Raw genomic sequence first — 18,139 nt, 5'->3', positions numbered from 1 at the left:
GCTTAAAAAAATTTAGAGCTTGTAGTATCAAAACCAAGAAACCATTAGTTAATTATAAAACCCGAACAGACATTAATTGATAACTCACAGGAAATGGTTTTCGGCTTGTCGTTGCTGATGCTACGCCAGATGATGAGAGAAATAAGATAAAACATTGGCAAAGTTCAATTCATCTACGTTTTCTTAAAACAAAGTAACAAGAGACCCTATTTAACAAAAACTTTGTCTAGGTTCATTCGTACCTCTCAAAAATGCCAATTGGATCATTAATTGGGGATACTAGATTATAGGATTACAAAAGGTATAACAATGAAAGCAAAACATAAGAATACCATTCACATAAGAAGCAAAACACATAAAATTTTAAGAAAACATTTGGTTAAAGTCACAAAATCCATGAGCTCAACTCAGAAAGCATAATATTTATTTGCTGCGCCTCTTTTTTGGAATTAGTTTCTGTCGATAATTGAGCCATGATTCGAAATCATTGTGAGTATTTAACATAACAAACTATAAGGTCGGAAAATTTTTTTTAAAAAAGGAGAACTTTTTTTTACTGAAAGGATCCATGGTGAGATCAATAGTAGCCCTGATATTGCTGCGCGTCTGAGTAAACACTTGATTGCTCAAATGGTTGCAAATAAAATCAAAGTTTTTAGTATATGAAAAGTAAATAATGCTTTTTTTATAATTATAGAGTTTAATTTTGCAAAAAAACTGGCGGAATTATTATTCTTGAAGACTTGTAAAGCCAACGTGAGTACATCTAGCTCTCTTTTTGAGCTTACAAAGAATATGACCGCAGTTTAAGGTGTCTAACTCCAACAAATTTAAAGAAAGTGGGCCAAAAGTCATATTTGGTCCCATTTTTGACAAAGTGAGTTTTGAAAAATTGAGCAAAAGTTCTAGCCATAAAACTGAGATCGAACAATTCAGCAACCCTCCTCTATCTTTAAAGACAAAATCAATAACAACACCAGTAACAATTTCAACATATTTAACAAAATTGACAAATGTTGGGACAAAAATTACGGAAAATGTGAATAAAGACAACGTAATACCGACTACTATTCACAAAACTTTAAACCCCGGTAACTCCATGTAAAAAAACAATTCAAAAAATCTTTTTGATTCCATATTCTACGCTGGACGGGCTTTCTAATAATAACACTCGCAACTCTACGATGATTATATCGATTGGCCAAAACTGACTGAACAAAAAAGCCCATTTGAGTATATAGTTCCTCCCTGTACTAAATTGAGTCGGAAGAACAAATCGAGTTTCTTTGAAGTGAGTAGATTATTTTAGCAAAGAAAAATTGAATTAACATTTGCTATAACACACCCCTGATTTGTCATAATTTACTGGAATAGGAGCTCAGTGAAAAGTTGATAAAGGATTCGGAGGTGAACGATGTACATCAGTTGTTTAGGGTTAACGGAATAATATACTACTGTTAATAAGATTTGATTGTATAAGTTGTAGGTGAAGCTGAAAGGAAACATTGAGACTTTGTTGCAATGTTCTAAAGTAAATGATCTTAGCAATTATCCTAAAAACTACAGCTTTTCTACTCAAAAAATAGATTGTGCTGATAATCTTTGGAGTATGTCACCGAAACGCGATCAATGACAGGTGGACAATTAAAAAGAATCTAACGTGCAGTCAATGTGCCCATCAATGTGTCTGCAACAATGTATCAGCGGTTAGTTGACATTTAGTTCCAGGTTAATAGTAGTTTCAGCTACAAACCTTCACAGTCTGTTGTTGTAGCGTATTACTGGAGGCAAGTTTCTGAAGTATCGAGACTTGTATCTTACCTGTATTTCGCTGCACATCAAAATCCCGCCGCTAGTTGGCTGAACAAACCCAATGAAACCCAGTCTCGATCCAAATTCGGGCAGAAACATCTGCTTATAAAGTTGAAGTTCATTTTCCTCCTTGTCCTTGACAACTTTTGATTTAATCGATTGATCCAAGAAATCGAGATTAACTGAATATCCTGTACAAAGTAAAATTGCGTCGAAGTCTTCACTAGAATCGTCCTCGAATGTTGCAGTTGATTTGTGAATTGTCTTCACGTTTCCCTTAATTTGGATTAAGTGTCTCTGAAGGTAATGGATGAAAGTAGCACTGACAGTGGGCTGGGTCTGGAGGGCGCGCATTTTTGGGTTCAGACCCCACTTGAAAGGTGACCCAAATATGATGGAAATAACTGACTCGAGTATGATGTTCAGACACTGCCACGGAAGTGAAAGGACAAATCTGAAACAGCAACGTTTAAAAAATTGAAGCCATGTTCCATTTAGATTAGGCGTCTATAATTTCATTGTAAGTGATCATATAGACTACGCTGTCGGAAGATTGCTGAGTCGAGGAACAAAAACTTAGCCGAAAGATACAACAAGGCGTTCAGTCAAAAGTTTAGAATTTTGTTAGTCTTATCACGGGGGATTTTTTGTATAGGTCACGTGACTCTGATGAAGTCACTGGGAATATCTGGTATTAATCGAGAACCGTTTGGCGTTTCAAGATGTGTCAGAATTTCGAAGTGACTTTAGCAGTGTCAAGTAAGTTTTAAGTTTGCGCGAATCACGCACTTCGCAATTTTCAAGATGAGAGTTAAAATCTGGAGGAAATCTGGCATTCTAGAATCTGGCACTGCAAAGATCTGGAATTTTGGAAATTTGCACCAGCGTGTATCAGATTTACATTTATCGCGTTGCTAAGAACTCCTCAGTTTCATCTTACAAGCGGTTGATATATTTTTGATTTATCGTTTACGTTATTAAAACTTTTTTTGCTTTTATCGTCAATAAAAAGTAACTGATGTTTGTAGCATTTGATTACTCAGCAGCTTTGAAATGGATTTAGATGAAACTTAACGGTCATGCTCTGAAGAAGAACAACACACGTCTGATTATTCTGAAAACCCTTTTGATGTCAAATTTCTTTCACCTGGAAGCATAAAGATCAGTTGGGAATCCCATGACGTAATTGGGCACAATCCAGGCACCAGAACGTGAGCTCAAACATACTTTGCAGTCTTTATTGGCCAGGTCAATGGCTGCGTCCACAGCACTGTTGCCAATGCCCACAACCAGTACACTGAAAAAGTGCGGCTTATGTGTAATACATATAACAGTTCTTGATAAATTGCTGCGCTTGGGCGATTTTTGAAGCAATTACTGAATGAAGTCGTGTGTCTTTTTGTCGAAAACTTTCACTTGACAGCGGGTATGACATCTCGAGCGACTCTTATGTCTTTGACTTTTTGAGGTTTGAGTGATATAAATTTCTCTATTGTTCACAATTTTATGCAACTGAGCATAAAATTTAGTTCACTACTTCTAAAAGTTTTTTTTAAAAAAAGCTCATCAAAGTTCATGTTTTCATTTTTAATGTAAGCCCCGGAAAGTTCATAAACATTTAAAGCCATTTAAACACGTTGACAAGGTAACCAACCCTCGGACTGAAGCAGGCTACAATAAAATTTAGCCTCGGTTATTTGTTCGAGAGCAATTTGTCCAATGTTGACCGATATGTTTCTAACTTTGACAAAAATGCAAACAATTTAATTTTCAAAAATAAAGCTTGACAGAATTTATCCCATTTTAGTCGGTGCAGGAAATAGGGACGTAAACAATTTCCTCATACAGCTGAGTTGCACTTAACCAACGTTGCAGAATTTAAAGTTCGACTTATTATGGTTCATTTTTGACGAGGTTGCTGCGGTAAAACGTAGTTTGCGAACTGACATTGAAAAGCGGCGGGTAATCAGACGAAGATAATCTTTTGAAACTCGTATTTGTATGGTATTAAGGCATCAGTGGTTGTAATATCTGTGCTTTGCGGAGCATACACCAAGCCTATTTGCTCGAATTAATTAACCAATACAAGCGCAAACCTTTTGTTTTCTAATTTGTTCGATTTCGCGTCCTTGTATGCGCTGCTATGGAGTACAGATCCTGGAAATGTGTCAATTCCAGGAAAGTGGGCGATTCTTGGAGTGACGTGGTGACCAGTGGCCAGGAGCAGTTTGTCACAAGTGAAAACTTTGGAACCTGTGGAAACAGAAAAACAGCTTATAAGCAAAACAAGCCCATAATTGTTCATCAAATGTAACTCTAATTATTCTGACCTTTTACAAGAATTTTTTGCAGTTTTAGATCTAATTCCAAGTGTTAACCTCTACCAAACTCAACTAACTCACAAATGAAGTGGCTGACTTACGTACCAACTAATGGGAATAAGTATAAGTAAGAATGGTCCACTTTCATAATGAGTGACTTCATTTAAAAAATCGACACCGGTAGATGCTTGTCAAGCGCAATTTAGCTGTAACGGTACAAAATGGACAGTGGCTTTTTGGCTACCTGATTAAATGGGAGAGCGGACGCTATTTCTGTTTCGAATATCAATTTATCTATTATTGAATATTATGATTGGATAAAATTGATAAATATGAGCATGCCAAATAACGTCTGAGAGCTTAATAGTTTGTAGAGTGTTCCTACCCTCGTTTTTTTTCAGCTGAAAAAGTTTGTCTGCGAACCTTGTCTTATGATACAAAGACAAGAATCAGATAGCAATCTCATTCAAATTCGAAATGCACTCTATTGACGAGAAACGAAAGGTTCAATGTTGAACTATCACCAACACATGGTGATCGAATCATTATATTGTAATTAATTCATAAACAAGGAGGAGGCCCGGTAGTGTGCGCTCGCACAAAATGTTCCGACCCCGCTAATTTACATTTCGGCTTAATTGTCGACCAAATTAGGATGTGATGGAAAACTTTTAAAATTTGAAACTCGATGTCTATCTGTAGAAGAATGACAAAGTCTAAATTGCGGCAGATAAAACCTAAATTAAACAAAATAACGGGTTCATTATTCTTCACTAGACAAAAAACAGAGGCAGTTTTTAATGAGACCCGGTAACAAGCAGACAAAAAACACAAAAGCGGCTAACAGAAAAATTACGCTCAAATTTTTTGAAAGCAATTGGTTCCAAAGTAATGAAAACATAGAGATGAATTGAAATCATTAAATAAGTTTGTAATATGATCATTTTACTCCATAAGATGAGACACTAGGACCAGTCATTAAAAAAATTATTCGACTACAAAAATACAAGTACAAAAAAGAACAAAAAGGAATCAATTTTGCGAGAAAACGTCGAAGCCGTTAAAACAATAATCTGTTCCCTAAGATTGAGAAATGTTTGGTTGCGTGTATTTATTCATTCCCCTAAACGAAATCGTTGAGATCTTTTTTAATCATAATGCGTTATGCTTTTACAAAAAGAACGTCAAATACAGACAAACAAGAGGACAATCAGCCAGAAATTAAAAATATTGAGCAGGTTTAATTAATCCCACAAATGAACTCTTGAGACCTGTTTTTTATCAGAAAAAGGCACACGTTAACAAAAATAACGTCAAGTACAGACAAATATAGAAAAAGAAAAAATTTCAAGAAACCGGTGCCAAAACGCTATCACCATAATCAATTCGCTGCAAACTTTAAATATGCTCTAGTGCTCTTTATTCCGATGCCAATATATGGATATGTGACATGTAATTAACGAAAATAGGTAATTACAGAAACAGACAAAGAGAACAGAAGAAGCAGAGATAAAAATAGCCAAATTTTTTAAATCAATTTTTTCCCAATTGAACCGGCGTCGAAACCGCCAAGTCCATAAGTTCAGGAAAAAAATACTAGTTTTTTCAAATGTGCCCTCCTTCGATGCCAAAAAAGTGATATCTGACTTTAATTTATTAAGACTGGGTAACAAAAAGAAAAAAAACAAAAGATTCCAAGCTGAAAAGTCAAATAAATCTATCGACTTTAAACTGAAATATCAGAACTTGTTTGTTTATTGCCCCACAAAATTCACTGACACCATACACAAATCAGAAACTGTCATACTTTTACGAAAACAACTTCAGATAATGACAAAAAAACAATTTATTTCTTTGCGAAAAACCGTTGTCGGAGCTATCAAAACCATAATTAATTCAGAAAGGATATATCTCCAATTGCGTGTTTTTTGACGCCCAAAATAGAATATGTGACCTGTGATTAAAGAGTCTAAGCAAAAAGCAGGCGAAAAGAACAGAAGATGAACAAACTTTTACATTTCTTGAAAAAGTTATATCTAAAGTCATGAAAACCATCAGCAACTGACTAAAATCAATGAATAGGCTCATATATTCCTTCATAAGGAAATATCATACCCTTGAGACCTTTTATTACTCAAAAGTTCTCATACGAATATCAGAAGAAAGGCAAATAAAGACAAAAAGCAAATAAAATCCATTAAGTTCATCTAGAAAACGGTGCCGAAGCCGTTAAAACCATAGTATTTCGTTAAAAAATTATAAGTTCAATTGTGCGTAGTTTTCAGTTTTCAAACATCAATAAGATGATAAATAGGTGTCCTAACAATTATTCGATAAAGTGGCAAAACCAGGAAAAACAGGAACCTGAAAAAATTGGCAAATGACCAAACAAAATCAACTTTTTTGTGAAACGTAATTTTGAATCCAGAAAACTTTTGCTGAAAGTCTAAAGCCACCATAGAGATAAAAATAAATAAAGCTGAAGATGCATTCTGTCGTTGCTGACATTAAGCGGGAAGTTGACCAAAAATTAAGTGTAAAGTGGTAGCAAATCTGTATAATCCATTCTTTATTTTGAAAACAAATGAGTTTCGAAGTCAAAATGACGAAAAGTTGCTTCGATTAAAAGGTTTAAAAAGATTAACTGGCAATTGTTCTATACGCCATCCTGGCAATTGAACCTGTCAATAGTAAGCCTTGTTATTAACATTAACGGTTCTGTTCGGTAATGAACATAACAATGCCTACGACTTTTTAGAAAAAAAAGGCAGCCACTGATTACTATCCGGATCATTTTTTTTTTGGATTTTAGAATTCCACGATCAACCCAAAACCAGCCTTGCTATCACTCTTCACACTTTAAGAACATGTTATTTTCCCCATCTTAATGGATATAAAGAATTTGATAAAAAAAAGTTCAAATATCAATGAAAAAATAGACTATTTTTTATAATTAGATATTAGCTAAAAACCGGCAAAACTTCCCACTTAGAAACTTTTCAAAGACAGCGGAGAGGTAAATTTACCCTCCGTTGAGTTCAAGCAAATTGTGTCAGCATTTTATAGACGTTCACTTCCATCAAATTTGAGCAAAGCTGACTAAAGAAGCTTATTTCTTTCATTTTTTGATGAAAAAAATGCCGATTTTTTTTTTAAAATAAGTAGCAGAAATTGAAGCCAAGAGTTAGATTAACAATTTTATGGACACTCTTCTATCTTCAGCAGAAAACAAACCAGCAACAGTTGTAACATTGAAAAATTTTAACATATATTAGCAAAACTGACAAAAAATATAGGCAAAAACTCCGGAAAGTGTGAACAAAAACAAAGGAAAACCGTCTTTTTTTTCGCAAAACTTTAAACCTTAATAACTACATGGAGAAAATAAAATAAAAAAATTAATTCCATATTCTATGCTGGGCGGGCTTTCTAATGATACAACTCACATCTCTCTACGATCAATATATCGATGGGCGAAAATTGATTGAACAAAAAAAAACTTTTTTGAGTATATAGCTGCTCCACCCACTAAGGTGGGTCGGAACCAAAAATAATTGTCAATTTATAACTGACCAGCTTTTTTATATTTGAGGCTCGAAAAAATGGAAAACAATTGAAGTTAGAGATCTATTCTCCCCCCCCCCCCCAGTTTAGTGGGCATAATACTTTTACTCCCCCAAGGCGCTAATTTTTACATAGTAACGTGCTATATAACAACACAAATTGTAATTGGGTGCGTTAAAAAATCGGGGACAAAAAATAATAAATCCGAAGTTTCAACGTCTTGCAAAATTGCATCTTCAGTGAAATGTGTTCTACAGACGTATGTGATTTGGTAACGTTTTTTTAAAACTGAAATTGTTCACAAATTTAATTAACATACGGTACTATCGGATAATATATTATGGTACCAAAATGATAAGGATCGCTGAAAAATTTTTAAAAAACGCATCACAATATCAAATAAAATATTTTGACTTCGAATCTGTTTTTTCTAAAATCAGTTTAATTGTGATGAGGTCAAATTTGTTCTTTTCAGACATCTAATCAAAGGTCTGTATATGGTTATGCAAGTTTTCAACAACAACGTCTGCGTCTGTTCCAATTTTCCTGAATTTTCTAATTTTCCCAAGCAAACTGTCCGTTTCCGTATTCTCTGCTTCACAAGCTTACAAAAATTTTAACTTGGATTCAGATACAGACTAATTGCTGGCCAGTCCAGTAACCCCCACTGCTTTGATGGTAAAAAAAAATGTGTGAAAGAGCATTAACTTGGTACAAAAAAGGGTCACAGAAATAAAATTTTTTTGTAATTTTTCATATTTCAAAATAAATTAGGGCGTTTAACATTTGTTGAAATCTAACAATTAGTTTTTTTCCTTTTTAACTTATTGGATCCCAGTGTTTTTTTTTTCAATTAAAAGCGAACATATCAAATCATAACAGAACATAGCAGCTTGAAAAACTTTTCTGTGTGAGCTGAGAAAACCAGAATGTAATCTTTTCTAAAACTTGAAAATTAATCGCCTTATTTCACTCCTGATAATACGGAATATTTTATGGATCAAAAATAATGCCTATAGAGTACAAATAAAAAGATGTGCGTATCTGTTTGCTACCATTGTAATCAGGTTCGTTTGAAAAGTTTTCTGGCGCTTTTTATTGTAGTTTTTTTCCTGACCCACAGGTAGTATCCTTGCAAGTCATACGACGCAACATACACTTAAAGGTTTCTGCTATGACAAGGTTGATAATTTTCTATGAAGCAACTCGGAGTATCTTTTCTATTTATTTATTTTTTTATATTTTTTTCATATTTTATATTTAAGTTTAAGGTACTGCTTGTCAGCTCTATATATTACATTTATTTTATTAAAATTTAATATTCAATTATTAGCTCCACAATTTAATTAAATACGAAATTTATCATTTATTGTCTTTGATAAGTAACCTACCAGAGTCATAACCTGAAGACATTGCATTTTAACCGTCCAGTTTGCAAGAATCTTTTAACCCCGCCACTCTTGTCAGTTTTTTTGGGATATAACTCTTGGAAAAGCGTCCAGAGACACATTAGCTGCTGCGTAATCATCTTTACCGTCTTTGACAACTAGTAAAGAATCAATATTTAGCTGAAGAGACAGCTAAACTAAAAATTGAGCCGCCTGAGAAAAAAAATGAGAGAATCCAAGAACATATCGCTAAATGTAAGTAATTAGCGTTCTCCTATCAGTTGACGAGCTCCATTGAAAAGTTTAATTATTGATTAGTTTGGAATGAAAACTTGTTTTTTAAATGAAAATTGCCTCTTTCTGAATCTTGCGACCTGAATCTTACAAGATAATCGTTTGAAATCGACCTGGGTGTTGCATATTTTTTGCGGGAAGCGCCAAATCTGTTAACACTCCCCTATTTTTAGGGAGTAGTGGCGTCTGTTTTTTTGGTGCTTTGCCATATGAACCTCCAACTCAAGTGAAATATGATATGCAATTTAATCAACTCTCGTTATAATAACAACAGTGCATACCTTATCGGTGAAATAACACGTTATCAAACAACTAAAATTACAAATCTGCTTCATCGTTAGATTACAAGTTTGTTACACATTTTCATCGCCAGTTACTACACAAACAGTGACAATGGAAGAAAGTGATAAAATTTGTGTCTAATCACAAAAATGTGATAATGACTATTGCCATACGGCTGTAATCGCCATCGCTAAGTTATCAAACACCAAGGTAAAGAAGTAATGGTTAAGTGACTCTGCTTGAAGTCACTGAGAACTTCTGGCGTTTATCGAGAACCGCGAAGCAGTTCGAGATACTAGGTCAGAATTTCAAAGTGACTTCTGCAGAGTCACTTAACTATGCTTAAAACACGAAACGCGCACGTTTTAAAATGACGAAAGTGAACGAAATTCAACTTCTGGCTAAGTAGCGACTTCTGGCATTTTGACTTCTGACACCGCAGACTTTCGGCATTTTAAAATGTGCACGTGAGTGTTTTAAGTGTAGTTGAATAACTTTGATAGGGCTATAACAACCGTTCGGTAATGCATGATATCAACTCTCGTTGCGATTACAACAGTTATATAAATTTATCACACTTTTGCCGTGATTAGACTAAGATATTGTCACACTCTTTCATCGCCACTGTTTGTGTAGTAACAGTGGTAATAAAGTTGTAATGGCAAAACATGCAGATTTCGTAATGATAATAGGGCATTAACTTGGTATTCAACTGTTAACTTGGTTAAATTATGCAACTGTATCTATGGGAACGCAAGTTGACTCGAAGAAAGCTATGCAATTTTTGCAATCGCAACAAGAATTGGTTAAAAACACAACCAAACGGTTGTTATCGCTCTCTCAAACTTATTCAACAACTCGGCTTTGCCGTCGAGTTTGATAATTTTTCAATGTCAATAATAACCTTGTGGTAATATTCAGTAAGTCTAACAGTTATGTACACAAACAAACTCAAGCTTGGTTTAAAGTCTGTTCCACTGTACTGAAGTGCGCTACACTCAGTAACACTGTTTGATAATATTAGTGCTATTTTGAGAATGTACGTTATAGTGCGTGAAGCACAAACTGGAATTGGACAAAGTTCAATTTAACGTGTGAACAAATTACTAAGCAGTTTTAAATAAACTACTATTTTAAGATCACTAACTTAAACTGAGAATACCATGACATGATATTGTCACGCCACATAGAGAACACCAACTTAACATTGGTAACTCTGTCGACACTGTTATCTCTATCCAATAGGATACTAGACAACCACGTGTTCATAAGTATAAAAGGAGCTTGCACGCTCAACCACGACGCACTTTTCACATCAGCACAAATTGGTCCCTGATAACTTCTGATTTAAATAATACTCCCGTATTGCTCCCTTGCTTAACTCTCAGCTTACTGGAGATATATTTTAACTTAGAATATTTTGTGACAAGTTCTTAAATAAGAATTTTCTAAGTCAGAAAATATTAACTTGGCACGATTTTGGAAATCAGGTAAGTTCAGCTTAACTTCTCTAAGTTATAAGTTAACATCTCTTAAATTCTATCTAAGTTACAAGTTAACTTAGAATATTTCAATCTGTGCTAACTAGTGCTATATCTATCTTAACAACTTTAATTATTCTAACCCTAATGCTCGGTTCATATTTGATGCTGTTTATCATACCTCATTAATTCATATTTGCATTTAACTTTCTTTAATACTTAACCATATACCAAGAATAGAACTAGGGGTTGAACTCTCAAGTTATACAAGTGGTCTCGCAATTAACTCCGTCGTTTAAGTATCTAATGTACGGACCAGCAGTATAAATGGTGGTCCCAGAGAGGCTACTTCAATTTAACTTGTTCACTTAATATAAAGAGGCAATTTCAATATAATTTGTTCATTTAAACTATCAGAGAAGCCTGCCTAATTTTAACTTGTTCATTTAACTTGTCTAATTTAGCTAGTCAGAAATTTTCTCCCTTAATCGTAAACTTATTATTAAAATTTAATTTAGAGTGTTCTTCTAGTCTTAACAGTCTGTTCAGTTATGTCTACTGGTGATACTAGTACCCCACCCGCTAACCCCCACCCGCTATTCCCTCACCTGAAACTCCCATAACACATCCAAATCTTTCACTTGTATCTTTTTCAGGCAATGATCTTAATCAGGATGCCACTTCTTTTTGGAACTCTGTAGAAAAAAACTCTTTTTTATTAGGAACTAGGCCTACACCGCACGCTGCACAAACTAGCTATGATAAAAGGCAACAATCATTGTTCGGCTCACTTTTAACTGATACAGCACTAGAATGGTTGGAAAGTAAAGTCACAGATGCTACAAATTGGAATACTTTAAAAGATGAATTTTTAAAAAAATTCACAGACGGTAGAGACCAATTTAGATTTAGACTTGAGGTTGAGAACACATACAAGCAGGAAGAAGAATTGATAAAGAACTATCAACATAGAATAATGAGTGGAGTTGTTAAAAGTTGGCCAGAAATGATACCAACAAGCATTGCAGGTGATGACAATATAAGAAAGGAGAAGGAAATACAACAAAGACAACGAAGTCAGAAATACATAGATTTTGCTATAAGAGGACTAAAACCACAAGTTTTAAAACACAAAGCGCACGAGAAACTTGTTGAGAATCCTTCAATAACTTGGACACAGTTTGTTGATCACTTAGTCGTAAAGGACTTAACGTTTTCTGTAACAACAGAACCCAAGGGAGCTACAGGACTAGATAAACTTAAAACACTAGAGAGCAAAATTAATGATTTAACCAGTCTTTTCAAAAGCAACGAAGTAAATGCTATAGATACTTCTAGGCCTAGAGACCCAAACACAAAAGGCAGACCTAACAGTACTATATTCTTTGATTATTGCAGAAGCAATGGTCATTTCATCTCTAGATGCACAAAGAAACAGATAGTGTTAATAATCTGAAAAAAGAACTAGTTGAACCAAGAAGGCCAAATATACCATTCTCCAATGATTATAGAAAGAATAACCGAGGCAATACAAGATTCAATGGTCCTAGAAACCAAGGCTATCAACCAAGAGGTGGCTACTCAAACTATAATCGTAGGTACAACAAGCCTAACTATCAACAGCAAAATACATCTTTTAGCAGCTATGGCAATAGATTCACTCAACCATACGAACAAACCTTCCCTCAGCAAAACACATATAGAAATAATGAACCAAATCTTGAACAACAATGACCATCACCACAACAACAACAGCCACACCCAGGTTCTAGCTTCTATACACCAAGTAGAAATAACAATCTACAACGAAGACAATCAAAACCTAACAATACTCAACAGCAATCAAATCAAATAAGTTTTGTTGAAGGTGACGATGACTACGTGAATGCTATAACAGACTTCTTTCCTTTAAACTATTCAAGTCTCCGAACGCTACTAAAGAAAGTAGTACTAAGTCAAGAAAATACCTCAACTCATATCACTTTGCACCCGGAGACATTAAAAGTAATATTGGTTTAGAAGTAGAATTTGTGATTGACCCAGGATCAACTTGCTCTATCATCAATCATCCTACACACCTTGCTTTCGTAAACCTTGGACAAAACTTGCATCTGCAAAGTACAAATTGTGATTCAAAAACATACACTGGTTCTTCAATAAGAATGCTTGGCTACACAACTATAAGAATGCTTGGCAACACAACTATCCAGTGTAGTTCTGAAACCGATGGTAAATATACAGTCCCCATAAAGTATTCGTTACTAAAGAACAGAGACAGAACATAATAGGTCCGCAGTAGACTTCACTTCGATATCCCCGCAGTAGAATTAAAAACTGCAAGGAATTTAATTTGTTACGGCTCAATTAACAATGAAAAAAACTATCCATACATAACTAAAATGACTGCTTTAAACATAGCTCAACCGATCTTTCTGTAACAGAAAAGCACACAATTGCACAAGAAAAAGCACCCCAGTCAAGCCATATTTCCACCAGGATCATATTTCATGCCTCATATCAATGTTGCAAAAACTGATCTAGTCATTGTGAACACACTTTGTCCACAACCTGAAGAATTTCTACCCATATTCATGGAGAATGAAAGGAATCACCCAATACAGATAAATAGAGGAATAATAGGTTATGCTATGTGTGATATAACCGACAAACCTATACAAATGTACAATATGAAAAACTGTGCCGAATTTACAAGTACAATACTAAACGAAAATGAGGACTATAACAGTTGCTTCATACTGAACACAGTAGTGAACAATTTACAAGAATGACAGCCAATTCAAACTAATTCTTGCATTAGATATGTAGATTTTCGTACCCAATCTATATTTGACTCTAATATGCCTATAGCGCATACAATATCCTCAGATGCAGAAATGAGAAAAGGTTTCGCTAACACAATCTCCAAAAGAATACCCTTATTAAAGGACTACTGTAAAAGTAGAAACGCTGATATAGGTGAAATAATAACTTTCAGAGCAGATAAAAACTAAGTATATAATCTCATCACTAAGGCTAATCATTATGAGAAGCCAACAACTGATACAATCAAAACAACGCTACTTGCTATGAGAAATCACGCACTAGGACTAAATTTACGCTGTATAGCGATGCCAAAAATAGCTTGTGGTTTAGACGGAATGGATTGGAGAGATATATCTTCTCTAATTGAACAAACATTTAAGAATTCAGGAAGAACTATCTATGTGTATACAAGCAAAGACAATATTGATGAACTACAAAAAGTAGAAACCAATACACTAGAACAAGAAGAGGTGCTCGAGATTTTTGAAAGTGATTTAATAGAAAATTGCAAAGAAGATGAAAGAGAATTAGCAACAGACTTCTCCACCGAAGCCAAAGAATTATGTAGACCTAAAGTCAATGACCAGTTTCCTAAGTTTATAGATAAACTACAAAGCAGCCGAATCATAAATAAAGCGGTTAGTGATTTTGTAATTCAACAAAATAGACATACAGTCCAAGACATAGAATATCTAGAATAGTTCTTAGATAATTTTGTTTTCACACAAAGTGATTTGACTGATGATGAATGGTTTGAATTGATTGAAATAATACTTCAGGATAACGATGTCTATTCACATCATAAGTATGACATTGGTAGTACTAAACATAAATTTCATTTACCCCTAAAGAAAGACGCTACCTTTAAAAAGCAACGACCTAGCAAAGTATCCATTCATCTCAGAGATAAATTAGAAAAACTAATGGATGAATTAATTCAAGCAGGAATAATGAGAGAGCTCAATGAGAACGATGATATGAATAGTTGGTTTGTCAATCCCGTTATCATATTACCTAAGAAGGATTATGTGAAACTAGTCATTGATGCTAGATACCTAAACTCTATAACTGATACAAGTAATTCTAGTTGACCACTCGAACCACTAAACGTTCTAATGACAAGAAAAACAGGAACCGTTTTTACAAGTAGTGATTTATCAACAGCTTATAATCAACTACCACTAACTGAAGATACACAGAAGGTTTGCTTCATACTGAACACAGTAGTAAACAATTTAAAAGAATGACAGCCAATTCAAACTAATTCTTGCATTAGATATGTAGATTTTCGTACCCAATCTATATTTGACTCTAACATGCCTATAGCGCATACAATATCCTCAGATGCAGAAAAGAGAAAAGGTTTCGCTAACACAATCTCCAAAAGAATACCCTTATTAAAGGACTACTGTAAAAGTAGAAACGCTGATATAGGTGAAATAATAACTTTCAGAGCAGATAAAAACTAAGTATATAATCTCATCACTAAGGCTAATCATTATGAGAAGCCAACAACTGATACAACGCTACTTGCTATGAGAGATCACGCACTAGGACTAAATTTACGCTGTATAGCGATGCCAAAAATAGCTTGTGGTTTAGACGGAATGGATTGGAGAGATATATCTTCTCTAATTGAACAAACTTTTAAGAATTCAGGAATAACTATCTATGTGTATACAAGCGACGACGATATTGATGAACTGCAAAAAGTAGAAACCAATACACTAGAACAAGAAGAGGTGCTCGAGATTTTTGAAAGTGATTCAATAGAAAATTGCAAAGAAGATGAAAGAGAATTAGCAACAGACTTCTCTACCGAAGTCAAAGAATTATGTAGACCTAAAGTCAATGACCAGTTTCCTAAGTTTATAGATAAACTACAAAGCAGCCGAATCATAAAAAAAGCGGTTAGTGATTTTGTAATTCAACAAAATAGACATACAGTCCAAGACATAGAATATCTAGAATAGTTCTTAGATAATTTTGTTTTCACACAAAGTGATTTGACTGATGATGAATGGTTTGAATTGATAGAAATAATACTTCAGGATAACGATGTCTATCCACATCATAAGTATGACATTGGTAGTACTAAACATAAATTTCATTTACCCCTAAAGAAAGACGCTACGTTTAAAAAGCAACGACCTAGCAAAGTACCCATTCATCTCAGAGATAAATTAGAAAAACTAATGGATGAATTAATTCAAGCAGGAATAATGAGAGAGCTCAATGAGAACAATGATATGAATAGTTGGTTTGTCAATCCCGTTATCATATTACCTGAGAAGGATTATGTAAAACTAGTCATTGATGCTAGATACCTAAACTCTATAACTGATACAAGTAATTCTAGTTGACCACTCGAACCACTAAACGTTCTAATGACAAGAAAAACAGGAACCATTTTTACAAGTAGTGATTTATCATCAGCTTATAATCAACTACCACTAACTGAAGATACACAGAAGGTTACAAGTTTTATTGTAGGAGGCAGACAGTACACCTATCAAGTAGGATTTTATGGTCTTAAACCATAACCCAGTTTCTTTAGCAAACTAATGCGTTGTGCATTTGGACCTCTTATAAAAAGTAAACAAGCCATAACATACATAGACGATACTTTATTACAAGCTAAAGATAAACAAGAAATGTTCACAATAGTAAAAGAGTATCACTCTTTGCTTCGAAAGGCAAACCTTAAAGCAGCCATAGATAAAACAATGTTCTTCTTATGAAAAGTCAGATTTCTAGGACATGTTATATCTAAAGACGGACTATCGCCTATTGCTTCGCGCATAGATGATATTAGAAACCTTGAAAAGCCAGAAACAAAAACAGAAGTTTTGTGAGTTTTAGGAATGATGGGTTTCTATCACACCTATATTTTAAACCTTCACATAGATGCAAAATCTCTATATGTTTTAACTAAAGATACAACATTATTCAAGTGGTTACCAGAACACGAAAAGTTATTCACAGAACTTAAACAAAGATTCTGTCACGACATTTCTAAGGCATTTCCCTCTAATGACTATCCCTTTCATATACATGCTGATTCATCTAACTTAGGAACAGGTTGTGTTCTTATACAAGATTTTCCTGATAGAAAACGTATGATTTCAGCAAACTCGAGAGTATTTGATAGGCTGAACAGAAAATGTCCCCTCAACATAGAGAACTATTCGGAATAATATCTGCATTACAAACATATGAATTTTACGTTATTGGATCTCCATTTCCAATCTATCTCTATTGTGACCACAGACCAATTCTATTTCTTTGGTCACGACGAGGACAAATGTCACATCGTTTCTTTAAGTATCAAGTTGCAATAACTAAGTTCCAAAACTTGCAAATTATATACAGTGAAGGCAAAAATTTAGCGTTCCCTGACATTCTTAGCCGAAACGTTTCTTTAGCTGATGCTAAACTTTATCAGCTAGAGCACAAAGTAATACCTGAAGATATAAAGTTTTATATTAACGGAAACGAAGTTAACTATTCTGTATTGCATCAAGACGATAAGGACGCAACAGCTAACGACTGTTATCCAATTATTGCTCAAGTCAAGGGCGAAAGAAAGAAACTAATCAATATAAACGATGAAGGTGACTTTAGTGTAGATGATGCACCAGACTACATAGATGAGCATTGTAATGCTATACACAGTTTTTCTGATTCTTTTTGCTACGGCACACAAATAAATCAAATAAAGAATCTATCTTCAGAACTAACTAGTGAGTATGACAATCACTACTATTCTGAGATAGAAGATATAGCTGAAATAAGTGATGATCGAGAAGGTTACAATGATCAAGGTTGGTTAGAAAATTGAAAACTCACTTATAGAACAATTAGAATCTGCTAAAGCCGACCATATTCGACATACAAAACTTAAGAAACTTATTGAACCAGAAGCTTTTCAAAACATCTCAGAAAAGGATGTCCGCACAGATACATTAGATTTAATAGCTAAATCTACAGATTTTGCAAAAAACGCTATTCTTGACTTTGAAAATATTCTCGAAAAACAAGTAAACCACTCCGTGAGAGGTAAAGTTAGAGATTGGTTAAAAGTAGACAAAGCTCCAGCAAAGGACTACATTATTAAACAATCTAAAGCATTACAAACTTATAGAAACAATTTCAACTTGTTGTTTCTAGAGAG

The 18,139-nt window shown here is 34.3% G+C and overlaps 1 protein-coding gene across 2 annotated transcripts in view; it reads right to left on the bottom strand.

The window, feature by feature from the left end:
- The window catches only part of LOC142339032 (flavin-containing monooxygenase 5-like), a 53,587-nt gene that overhangs the window by 10,937 nt on the left and 24,511 nt on the right, over window positions 1–18,139 (bottom strand). Inside the window, exons 1-4 of one of the 2 annotated variants that reach the window (XM_075388657.1) lie at window positions 9,089–9,618; window positions 3,909–4,065; window positions 2,960–3,109; window positions 1,822–2,266 (exon numbers count right to left, since the gene is read on the bottom strand). In XM_075388657.1, the coding sequence (XP_075244772.1) occupies window positions 1,822–2,266; window positions 2,960–3,109; window positions 3,909–4,065; window positions 9,089–9,110 (774 nt within the window). In that variant the 5' untranslated portion in view covers window positions 9,111–9,618. Of the gene's footprint in view, window positions 1–1,821; window positions 2,267–2,959; window positions 3,110–3,908; window positions 4,066–9,088; window positions 9,619–18,139 lie in introns of those variants that run through there. The other variant, XM_075388656.1, reaches the window with a different exon arrangement.

Source organism: Convolutriloba macropyga, chromosome 5, assembly GCF_964194025.1.
Source record: "Convolutriloba macropyga chromosome 5, txConMacr16.3, whole genome shotgun sequence".
NCBI lineage: Eukaryota > Metazoa > Xenacoelomorpha > Acoela > Convolutidae > Convolutriloba > Convolutriloba macropyga.
The sequence above is the reverse complement of the archived record's forward strand: the minus strand, read 5'-3'. Positions and strand labels throughout refer to the sequence as shown.